The sequence below is a fragment of the Colias eurytheme genome, chromosome 32, assembly GCF_061535395.1.
Source record: "Colias eurytheme isolate Ceu_HAF_F1 chromosome 32, ilColEury1 Martin Lab GWU primary, whole genome shotgun sequence".
NCBI classification, from domain to species: Eukaryota; Metazoa; Arthropoda; class Insecta; order Lepidoptera; family Pieridae; genus Colias; species Colias eurytheme.
In genome coordinates, this window is record NC_143011.1 from 1,597,133 (window position 1) to 1,609,940 (window position 12,808).

The 12,808-nt window shown below is 38.8% G+C and overlaps 2 protein-coding genes across 2 annotated transcripts; one reads left to right on the forward strand and one right to left on the reverse strand.

The window, feature by feature from the left end:
• Positions 1–2,125: 2,125 nt before the first annotated feature.
• LOC149895119 (uncharacterized) lies at positions 2,126–2,701 on the reverse strand. Its single transcript, XM_090119151.1, has one exon. It carries the CDS (start codon positions 2,699–2,701, stop codon positions 2,126–2,128), a length of 576 nt encoding a protein of 191 aa, XP_089975277.1.
• A 4,024-nt stretch (positions 2,702–6,725) lies between these two features.
• On the forward strand, positions 6,726–7,301 carry LOC149895120 (uncharacterized). The gene has a single exon (XM_090119152.1). It carries the CDS (start codon positions 6,726–6,728, stop codon positions 7,299–7,301), a length of 576 nt encoding a protein of 191 aa, XP_089975278.1.
• The last annotated feature ends 5,507 nt before the right edge of the window (positions 7,302–12,808 follow it).

Below are 12,808 nucleotides of genomic sequence, written 5' to 3' on the forward strand. Positions count from 1 at the left end.
TGGGTAGATGGAAAAGTTTCAATTAATTTAACTTTCCATTCCTCCCAAGAATACAGCAAAGTGGGGAGACTTTGGTACCACGTTTTAGCTATTCCCGAGAGTTCAGGCAGAGCGTAGTGCACGACTTGTTTTTCTGACCATTCGTAAATTAATTTACATTCCTCAACCTTCGATAACCACGCATTAACAGTCTGTTCTTTTGCCATTGGATCAAAATCAGGTATTACATTGTGAATAGACGAAAATTTATCACTAGAACTAGATTTCATCGATTTAATCGCATCAACAAATGAATCTATTAAAGTACTAGTTACATCGCTTTTATCACCTTTTTGGGGTCTTGTAATAGAACAGTCCTTACTACGTTTCCTACTTCTACGGTCCCGATCAATATTCATAATTCTGCTATCGTGGCGATTTCGTAGCTGACTGCGGCTACGACTTCGATGTTCACCTGATCGTTGGCTGCGACGTTCAATACTACGCCTAGAACGTCGCTCACCGGGACTCCTTTGGTGGTGCTCAGTGTTAGGGCGGCTCCGGTGACTGGCACTTCGGTTCGGGCTTGGGCGCTGACTGCGGCGGTCTGAGCGCTTTTCACTGCGGCGCTCTCTACTACGCCGGCTTCGCTGTTCATTGCCCTCACGACTGCCGTCTCGGCTGCGTGAAGGAGTCCTTGACCAATCACGGCCCATCACCAATCTTGTTATCGTTATCCCACTTCTGAAGCTGTTGGGTTGTGGAATGAAACGCCTTCTTCACAATTGATATTTTAATATTCCTCCTTGTTACATTCACTTTTTACTATAATATTCGCAATCTTTCACAATCTTAAATAATAGATTTAAATAACCCTAAAACAAGCATGAGGCACGACTAAGGCACTGACTTGTTGACCGCACTAGTCGGTTGTTCAGGATCAATTGCTAGCTGATCGTTTCTTCAAAAAATGTGAGCGATCGACTGACAACTAACCGACTGGAGGGGAGGTTAAGTTGTCAAGCGGTAGATTATAAATAACAGAAAACCTTGTCTATGGAAAATAATGTACTATGTATGATTTTAAGATTTGTAACAGCTCGGCCATCCGATCTTCAACGAGTGCCTTCGTTGGCTTAAATTAAATTTAAACAAAAATAAAATGTTAAAATATGGAAAACAAAATGCAACCATACTTACATGAAATTGAAACAAATACTTATAATAATATGTATTTACAACTAGTTCCCGAAGTTTGAATTGGTATGATTAGCTTTTACAAATAATCAAAATTACACAAGGAAACAAGCCTAGAATAAGATTTACAAATTTCGAAAAAAAAAAAGAAAATAAATAAATATATATATCTCTATTGGAACTACTTCGACAATCGCTACAAACATTTGTATAACAAAAACTCACTTCTCTATCCGTTTGATTAGGACTAATTCAAATTCAAATAATTTATTGCTCACCAATACATTTTTACATATTAGTGACCTTATGCAGGTATTGCAATACAATCATAATGTTATATTTAAATTACATAATACTATCTCATACATTTAAATTTGACAATAATTAGATCACAAAAATAACAATGTACAATAATAATTGTTGCTTTCTTATGGGCGGCACACCATTGTACCCAGCATGCCCTCAACAGTAATCAAAATCACTCAGAACTCACTGCTTGCACATAGACTGCATATTGTTACTCTTTGGGCGGCACATCATTGTACCCAGCATGCCCTCAACAGTAATAAAAATCACTCAGTACTCATTGCTTGCACATAGACTGCATATTGTTACTCTTTGGGCGGCACATCATGCCCGGCATGCCCACAGTATGTAAGCTATTCGTTTTGGGCGGCACATCATTGTGCCCGGCATACCCATAATAATCATACAAAATCACTCGGTACTCACTGTTCACACATATACTGCATTTTGGTTCTCGTTGGGCGGCATATTGTGCCCGGCATGCCCACAATATGCAAGCTATTTCAAATTCCATGTGTTTGTTATAAACGTCGATCATTCTTCGTTCATACCAAACACGTAGACTTGACTCGTCATTTATAGAAGGATGTGTATTACAACATACATAAAGAACTTTAAACTACCTAATGTGTATGTATAAAATTTAATTATTTTGATTCTCAATGGCATCAGAACAACTATCATCACCGTCATTATCGCTATCAGACATCGATTTAAAATTTAACCAAGGGTGCATTTTGTCGGCTGCCACGACAGCTTCGTACCGCCTACCTTTTCGAGATAAAGGGGTATCCTCTACCACATAACGGTCGTTTGGTAAAACTTTAATTACGCGGTACGGTCCCTGTAGTTTGGGTTCCAACTTTTTAGACTGCCCGCTGCCAGATGCAACTGCTCTCAAAATTCGCACTAGATCACCTACTTTATATACTTTTGCCGCTTTTCTTTTTCTATTATACCGTTCTTCACTGACCTTCGCTTGCTGTTTCATCAGGCAGCGTGCATCTAATCTAATATCGTCAATCTTACCGTCTACTATTCCATGTCCTACATCCGAAATTACTTCACTTAATATACCTTGCGAAGGATTTGTAACTCTACGCCCAAATAATAATTCACTAGGAGTTTTTTTTGTGACGTCGTGTATTGTCGTATTAATGCCTAACTGTATATCCGATAGATTATCATCCCATGTTCTAGGATCTTTGCCATGGTTCATGGTTCCCAATGATGCCAATATAGTTCGGTTTGACCTTTCTACTTGACCATTTGCTCGCGGCGTGGCTACTGCATTCATAACATGCTTTATGCCTAAGGCCTGTATAAACTTCCTAAACCTCTTGCTGGTAAAACAGCTACCTCTATCAGAAATGAGGCGTGTTGGAGTACCAAAATACCCAATAAGATTTTTTTTTAATTACTTTTATAGTTTCCGACGTTTTGGTACTTTTGACGGCAGCCAAAGAAACAAATTTAGTAAAGGCATCGATGATTACTAAGATATATGAGTTCCCCTTCTTACTCTTAATGAAAGGCCCAACATGGTCCACGTGGACCGTGTGAAAGGGGATTTCTACTTTTTTTATGGAATGTAGGTGACCTTGTCGAGCACCACCTGGCATCTTATGGTGAGCACATTCTAAACATGCTGAAACATATTTGGTGACAAAGGTTCTCATTTTAGGAAACCAATATAATGCCCGAATACGATCTAAAGTCTTTTCTAACCCAAAATGGCCTACGTCATCGTGATTGGCTTTAACAATTTGCCAGCGTGCGCCTCTAGGCACTACCCATTTGATATTATCATCAGCTATGATCCTGTATACACGTCCATTTTTTAATTTGTAATTTTGAAATGTACTTATGTTGGGGGATTCTGGATCACTTAATATTTCTTTAATACGCCTTATATCGTCATCTGAAGATTGAATAGTAGTAATCCAATCTTCAGCAGTAACACTAAGTATATCAATAACGTGCAAATCGTCTACTTTTGAGTCTGATGGAGCTCGACTCAGGGCATCCACATGTGACATCTTATCTCCTGGTCGATACTCAATTTCACAGTCATATTCTTGTAACTGCACCCACCATCTTGCAATTTTCGGGATCACATCTCGTTTTGTAAGTGTGGTGCGTAATGAATTACAATCTGTTAGTATTTTGAAGCGTAGGCCTAACAAGTAGACCCTAAACTTGTTTAATGACGCTATCACAGCTAGAGTTTCTAACTCAAACGAGTGAAGTTTCTGCTCTTCTACCGTGGTTTGACGACTGTAGTATGCTACAACTCTCCATAAACCTTTCTCGTCTTTCTGAAGAAGAATACCCGCGATGCCAAATCTACACGCATCCGTGTGTAACTGAGTTTCTAAATTTTTGTCGTATAGTGCGAGAATTGGTCTGCTGGTCAATCGTTTTTTAATCTCTGTAAATGCAGTTGCTTCCCCCCATTTCCAAGGCGCATTTTTCTTTAGAAGACCCGTCAATGGTTTTACTATCAGAGCAAAATCCTTGACAAATCTTCTAAAGAAGCTGGCAAGACCTAAAAATCGTCTAACGTCATGCTGATTTAAGGGAGTAGGAAATTTTGAGACTGCTCCAGTTTTCGCAGAGCCTGGTTGGATACCATTACCACTTATTTCAAACCCTAAAAAGTCTAATTTATCAAACATAAATTTACATTTCTGCATTTTCAGTGTTAAGCCTCCTTCTTTTAATAAGTTCAAAACTTCTTCTAGTCTTTGCAGCGCTTCATCAAAGCAACGCGCGGGTATCAAAACATCATCCATATACACAATTACATAACTTAACCGTGCTTTATTAAGAATCTTATGCATGGCTCTTTGGAAAACCGAAGGAGCGTTTGCTAAGCCAAATGGCATTCTGGTGTATTCATATTGTCCATCTGGCGTAACAAACGCGGTCTTCTCTTGAGACTTCTCCGAGATGGGAATCTGATAGTACCCTGAAGCCAAATCCAGCGATATGAACATCTTATGGCCCGCTAATTGATCAAGAAGGTCTTCTACCCTAGGGAGAGGATAATGGTCTCGCTTAGTCCTGCTGTTTAAGGCTCTGTAGTCAACACACATTCGCCTCTCACCACTTTTCTTTCTTACCAATACAATGGGGCTCGCGTAAGGTGATGAAGACTCCTTAACTATACCACAATCTAACATTTCTGCTACCATGCGCCTGACATCTTCTCTTTCTGCATACGAGAGTCTATAAGGCCTGTAAACTACCGGTTCTTCATTCTTTAATTGTATATCCATTTCTAATACAGTTGTAAATCCGAGATCCTTAAGACAGGAAGAAAAACAGCTGCTATATCTTGCGAGCAAGTCCTTCACCATTTGTTTTTCTAATTCGCTAAGATTATCCCCTATAACAGGCTCAGATATATCATTCCTGTCAGTGAAATTAACGTTATTTACATATTTACAATCATTACTCATTACCATACTGCGTATCAGCAACTGTTCACGTTCTAGAATTAAACCCTTAGTTCTAGGATTTAAGATAAGAAGACAGCCTAATCCATCTTTTAATTCATATTCTCCCGGAAACAAATAGAATTCAGAACCATTCGGTTTTCCAAAGAGCCATGCATAAGATTCTTAATAAAGCACGGTTAAGTTATGTAATTGTGTATATGGATGATGTTTTGATACCCGCGCGTTGCTTTGATGAAGCGCTGCAAAGACTAGAAGAAGTTTTGAACTTATTAAAAGAAGGAGGCTTAACACTGAAAATGCAGAAATGTAAATTTATGTTTGATAAATTAGACTTTTTAGGGTTTGAAATAAGTGGTAATGGTATCCAACCAGGCTCTGCGAAAACTGGAGCAGTCTCAAAATTTCCTACTCCCTTAAATCAGCATGACGTTAGACGATTTTTAGGTCTTGCCAGCTTCTTTAGAAGATTTGTCAAGGATTTTGCTCTGATAGTAAAACCATTGACGGGTCTTCTAAAGAAAAATGCGCCTTGGAAATGGGGGGAAGAAGAAGCAACTGCATTTACAGAGATTAAAAAACGATTGACCAGCAGACCAATTCTCGCACTATACGACAAAAATTTAGAAACTCAGTTACACACGGATGCGTGTAGATTTGGCATCGCGGGTATTCTTCTTCAGAAAGACGAGAAAGGTTTATGGAGAGTTGTAGCATACTACAGTCGTCAAACCACGGTAGAAGAGCAGAAACTTCACTCGTTTGAGTTAGAAACTCTAGCTGTGATAGCGTCATTAAACAAGTTTAGGGTCTACTTGTTAGGCCTACGCTTCAAAATACTAACAGATTGTAATTCATTACGCACCACACTTACAAAACGAGATGTGATCCCGAAAATTGCAAGATGGTGGGTGCAGTTACAAGAATATGACTGTGAAATTGAGTATCGACCAGGAGATAAGATGTCACATGTGGATGCCCTGAGTCGAGCTCCATCAGACTCAAAAGTAGACGATTTGCACGTTATTGATATACTTAGTGTTACTGCTGAAGATTGGATTACTACTATTCAATCTTCAGATGACGATATAAGGCGTATTAAAGAAATATTAAGTGATCCAGAATCCCCCAACATAAGTACATTTCAAAATTACAAATTAAAAAATGGACGTGTATACAGGATCATAGCTGATGATAATATCAAATGGGTAGTGCCTAGAGGCGCACGCTGGCAAATTGTTAAAGCCAATCACGATGACGTAGGCCATTTTGGGTTAGAAAAGACTTTAGATCGTATTCGGGCATTATATTGGTTTCCTAAAATGAGAACCTTTGTCACCAAATATGTTTCAGCATGTTTAGAATGTGCTCACCATAAGATGCCAGGTGGTGCTCGACAAGGTCACCTACATTCCATAAAAAAAGTAGAAATCCCCTTTCACACGGTCCACGTGGACCATGTTGGGCCTTTCATTAAGAGTAAGAAGGGGAACTCATATATCTTAGTAATCATCGATGCCTTTACTAAATTTGTTTCTTTGGCTGCCGTCAAAAGTACCAAAACGTCGGAAACTATAAAAGTAATTAAAAAAAAATCTTATTGGGTATTTTGGTACTCCAACACGCCTCATTTCTGATAGAGGTAGCTGTTTTACCAGCAAGAGGTTTAGGAAGTTTATACAGGCCTTAGGCATAAAGCATGTTATGAATGCAGTAGCCACGCCGCGAGCAAATGGTCAAGTAGAAAGGTCAAACCGAACTATATTGGCATCATTGGGAACCATGAACCATGGCAAAGATCCTAGAACATGGGATGATAATCTATCGGATATACAGTTAGGCATTAATACGACAATACACGACGTCACAAAAAAAACTCCTAGTGAATTATTATTTGGGCGTAGAGTTACAAATCCTTCGCAAGGTATATTAAGTGAAGTAATTTCGGATGTAGGACATGGAATAGTAGACGGTAAGATTGACGATATTAGATTAGATGCACGCTGCCTGATGCAACAGCAAGCGAAGGTCAGTGAAGAACGGTATAATAGAAAAAGAAAAGCGGCAAAAGTATATAAAGTAGGTGATCTAGTGCGAATTTTGAGAGCAGTTGCATCTGGCAGCGGGCAGTCTAAAAAGTTGGAACCCAAACTACAGGGACCGTACCGCGTAATTAAAGTTTTACTAAACGACCGTTATGTGGTAGAGGATACCCCTTTATCTCGAAAAGGTAGGCGGTACGAAGCTGTCGTGGCAGCCGACAAAATGCACCCTTGGTTAAATTTTAAATCGATGTCTGATAGCGATAATGACGGTGATGATAGTTGTTCTGATGCCATTGAGAATCAAAATAATTAAATTTTATACATACACATTAGGTAGTTTAAAGTTCTTTATGTATGTTGTAATACACATCCTTCTATAAATGACGAGTCAAGTCTACGTGTTTGGTATGAACGAAGAATGATCGACGTTTATAACAAACACATGGAATTTGAAATAGCTTGCATATTGTGGGCATGCCGGGCACAATATGCCGCCCAACGAGAACCAAAATGCAGTATATGTGTGAACAGTGAGTACCGAGTGATTTTGTATGATTATTATGGGTATGCCGGGCACAATGATGTGCCGCCCAAAACGAATAGCTTACATACTGTGGGCATGCCGGGCATGATGTGCCGCCCAAAGAGTAACAATATGCAGTCTATGTGCAAGCAATGAGTACTGAGTGATTTTTATTACTGTTGAGGGCATGCTGGGTACAATGATGTGCCGCCCAAAGAGTAACAATATGCAGTCTATGTGCAAGCAGTGAGTTCTGAGTGATTTTGATTACTGTTGAGGGCATGCTGGGTACAATGGTGTGCCGCCCATAAGAAAGCAACAATTATTATTGTACATTGTTATTTTTGTGATCTAATTATTGTCAAATTTAAATGTATGAGATAGTATTATGTAATTTAAATATAACATTATGATTGTATTGCAATACCTGCATAAGGTCACTAATATGTAAAAATGTATTGGTGAGCAATAAATTATTTGAATTTGAATTAGTCCTAATCAAACGGATAGAGAAGTGAGTTTTTGTTATACAAATGTTTGTAGCGATTGTCGAAGTAGTTCCAATAGAGATATATATATTTATTTATTTTCTTTTTTTTTTCGAAATTTGTAAATCTTATTCTAGGCTTGTTTCCTTGTGTAATTTTGATTATTTGTAAAAGCTAATCATACCAATTCAAACTTCGGGAACTAGTTGTAAATACATATTATTATAAGTATTTGTTTCAATTTCATGTAAGTATGGTTGCATTTTGTTTTCCATATTTTAACATTTTATTTTTGTTTAAATTTAATTTAAGCCAACGAAGGCACTCGTTGAAGATCGGATGGCCGAGCTGTTACAAATCTTAAAATCATACATAGTACATTATTTTCCATAGACAAGGTTTTCTGTTATTTATAATCTACCGCCTGACAACTTAACCTCCCCTCCAGTCGGTTAGTTGTCAGTCGATCGCTCACATTTTTTGAAGAAACGATCAGCTAGCAATTGATCCTGAACAGCCGACTAGTGCGGTCAACAAGTCAGTGCCTTAGCCGTGCCTCATGCTTGTTTTAGGGTTATTTAAATCTATTATTTAAGATTGTGAAAGATTGCGAATATTATAGTAAAAAGTGAATGTAACAAGGAGGAATATTAAAATATCAATTGTGAAGAAGGCGTTTCATTCCACAACCCAACAGCTTCAGAAGTGGGATAACGATAACAAGATTGGTGATGGGCCGTGATTGGTCAAGGACTCCTTCACGCAGCCGAGACGGCAGTCGTGAGGGCAATGAACAGCGAAGCCGGCGTAGTAGAGAGCGCCGCAGTGAAAAGCGCTCAGACCGCCGCAGTCAGCGCCCAAGCCCGAACCGAAGTGCCAGTCACCGGAGCCGCCCTAACACTGAGCACCACCAAAGGAGTCCCGGTGAGCGACGTTCTAGGCGTAGTATTGAACGTCGCAGCCAACGATCAGGTGAACATCGAAGTCGTAGCCGCAGTCAGCTACGAAATCGCCACGATAGCAGAATTATGAATATTGATCGGGACCGTAGAAGTAGGAAACGTAGTAAGGACTGTTCTATTACAAGACCCCAAAAAGGTGATAAAAGCGATGTAACTAGTACTTTAATAGATTCATTTGTTGATGCGATTAAATCGATGAAATCTAGTTCTAGTGATAAATTTTCGTCTATTCACAATGTAATACCTGATTTTGATCCAATGGCAAAAGAACAGACTGTTAATGCGTGGTTATCGAAGGTTGAGGAATGTAAATTAATTTACGAATGGTCAGAAAAACAAGTCGTGCACTACGCTCTGCCTAAACTCTCGGGAATAGCTAAAACGTGGTACCAAAGTCTCCCCACTTTGCTGTATTCTTGGGAGGAATGGAAAGTTAAATTAATTGAAACTTTTCCATCTACCCAGAATTATGGTGAATTATTAACTGAAATGTTGAATAAAAAACTACGGTTTAGTGAATCTCCCGAATTATATTATTACACTAAAATTAACTTACTAAACCGTTGCAACATATATGGCAAAAATGCAGTTGATTGTCTAATTTATGGAATTGAAGATAGGGGTATTAGACTAGGAGCTCAAGCGGCACAATTTTCTGAACCTGAACAGTTACTCAAATTTTTTAAAACTGTTAAACCAGGCGTTTCTAGGGATACCGAAAGATCAATTCGAGATAGGGATAAACGGCCGGTACCAAATAATTCAAATAGGGTCTTGAATAAGCCGAATAGATTCGAACCGGGTCGGATAACTTGTTTCAATTGTAACGAAGTAGGTCACCCCAGCTATAAATGCAATAAACCGTTATTAAAGTGTAGTCGTTGTAATTTATTAGGTCATTTGTCTAATGCGTGTTCTAAAATGGAACCCGCTCAAAAGCTAGATAAGGAAAAAACCGTGTTGAAAATCTCTAGTCAACAATCGGCGAGTATTTACACTTTTCCTATACGTATTAACGGGGTAAATGTCCAATGTCATTTAGATTTAGGGAGCGAATGTACTCTAATTCGGTTGACGGACGCCCTAAATCTAGGGTTCGATTGGACCACAAATGATTTACCCTTACTAAAAGGCCTAGGCAATATACCGTACCAGCCTATCGGTAAGTCGTTAGTTAATATTGAGGTACAAGGAATTACTGAAAAAGATATAGAAATATTAGTTATTAATGATAACCTCATTAACTATCCAGTGCTTCTAGGGCATTCATTTTCAGAACGGCCGGGTATTAAAATTACTAAAACCGTAGATAAACTGGAGATTTGTAAGACCCAAAACGCTAAAATACACTTGTTATGTAGGGAGCAAACTTATATTAACCCTGAGGCAATACAAACTGTCGCAGTATTAGCAAAACCTGAACTTTCTTGTACTGTATATGTTAGAGGTGGTATGCGGGGACAAAATGGTTCTGAATTCTATTTGTTTCCGGGAGAATATGAATTAAAAGATGGATTAGGCTGTCTTCTTATCTTAAATCCTAGAACTAAGGGTTTAATTCTAGAACGTGAACAGTTGCTGATACGCAGTATGGTAATGAGTCATGATTGTAAATATGTAAATAACGTTAATTTCACTGACAGGAATGATATATCTGAGCCTGTTATAGGGGATAATCTTAGCGAATTAGAAAAACAAATGGTGAAGGACTTGCTCGCAAGATATAGCAGCTGTTTTTCTTCCTGTCTTAAGGATCTCGGATTTACAACTGTATTAGAAATGGATATACAATTAAAGAATGAAGAACCGGTAGTTTACAGGCCTTATAGACTCTCGTATGCAGAAAGAGAAGATGTCAGGCGCATGGTAGCAGAAATGTTAGATTGTGGTATAGTTAAGGAGTCTTCATCACCTTACGCGAGCCCCATTGTATTGGTAAGAAAGAAAAGTGGTGAGAGGCGAATGTGTGTTGACTACAGAGCCTTAAACAGCAGGACTAAGCGAGACCATTATCCTCTCCCTAGGGTAGAAGACCTTCTTGATCAATTAGCGGGCCATAAGATGTTCATATCGCTGGATTTGGCTTCAGGGTACTATCAGATTCCCATCTCGGAGAAGTCTCAAGAGAAGACCGCGTTTGTTACGCCAGATGGACAATATGAATACACCAGAATGCCATTTGGCTTAGCAAACGCTCCTTCGGTTTTCCAAAGAGCCATGCATAAGATTCTTAATAAAGCACGGTTAAGTTATGTAATTGTGTATATGGATGATGTTTTGATACCCGCGCGTTGCTTTGATGAAGCGCTGCAAAGACTAGAAGAAGTTTTGAACTTATTAAAAGAAGGAGGCTTAACACTGAAAATGCAGAAATGTAAATTTATGTTTGATAAATTAGACTTTTTAGGGTTTGAAATAAGTGGTAATGGTATCCAACCAGGCTCTGCGAAAACTGGAGCAGTCTCAAAATTTCCTACTCCCTTAAATCAGCATGACGTTAGACGATTTTTAGGTCTTGCCAGCTTCTTTAGAAGATTTGTCAAGGATTTTGCTCTGATAGTAAAACCATTGACGGGTCTTCTAAAGAAAAATGCGCCTTGGAAATGGGGGGAAGAAGAAGCAACTGCATTTACAGAGATTAAAAAACGATTGACCAGCAGACCAATTCTCGCACTATACGACAAAAATTTAGAAACTCAGTTACACACGGATGCGTGTAGATTTGGCATCGCGGGTATTCTTCTTCAGAAAGACGAGAAAGGTTTATGGAGAGTTGTAGCATACTACAGTCGTCAAACCACGGTAGAAGAGCAGAAACTTCACTCGTTTGAGTTAGAAACTCTAGCTGTGATAGCGTCATTAAACAAGTTTAGGGTCTACTTGTTAGGCCTACGCTTCAAAATACTAACAGATTGTAATTCATTACGCACCACACTTACAAAACGAGATGTGATCCCGAAAATTGCAAGATGGTGGGTGCAGTTACAAGAATATGACTGTGAAATTGAGTATCGACCAGGAGATAAGATGTCACATGTGGATGCCCTGAGTCGAGCTCCATCAGACTCAAAAGTAGACGATTTGCACGTTATTGATATACTTAGTGTTACTGCTGAAGATTGGATTACTACTGTTCAATCTTCAGATGACGATATAAGGCGTATTAAAGAAATATTAAGTGATCCAGAATCCCCCAACATAAGTACATTTCAAAATTACAAATTAAAAAATGGACGTGTATACAGGATCATAGCTGATGATAATATCAAATGGGTAGTGCCTAGAGGCGCACGCTGGCAAATTGTTAAAGCCAATCACGATGACGTAGGCCATTTTGGGTTAGAAAAGACTTTAGATCGTATTCGGGCATTATATTGGTTTCCTAAAATGAGAACCTTTGTCACCAAATATGTTTCAGCATGTTTAGAATGTGCTCACCATAAGATGCCAGGTGGTGCTCGACAAGGTCACCTACATTCCATAAAAAAAGTAGAAATCCCCTTTCACACGGTCCACGTGGACCATGTTGGGCCTTTCATTAAGAGTAAGAAGGGGAACTCATATATCTTAGTAATCATCGATGCCTTTACTAAATTTGTTTCTTTGGCTGCCGTCAAAAGTACCAAAACGTCGGAAACTATAAAAGTAATTAAAAAAAAATCTTATTGGGTATTTTGGTACTCCAACACGCCTCATTTCTGATAGAGGTAGCTGTTTTACCAGCAAGAGGTTTAGGAAGTTTATACAGGCCTTAGGCATAAAGCATGTTATGAATGCAGTAGCCACGCCGCGAGCAAATGGTCAAGTAGAAAGGTCAAACCGAACTATATTGGCATCATTGGGAACC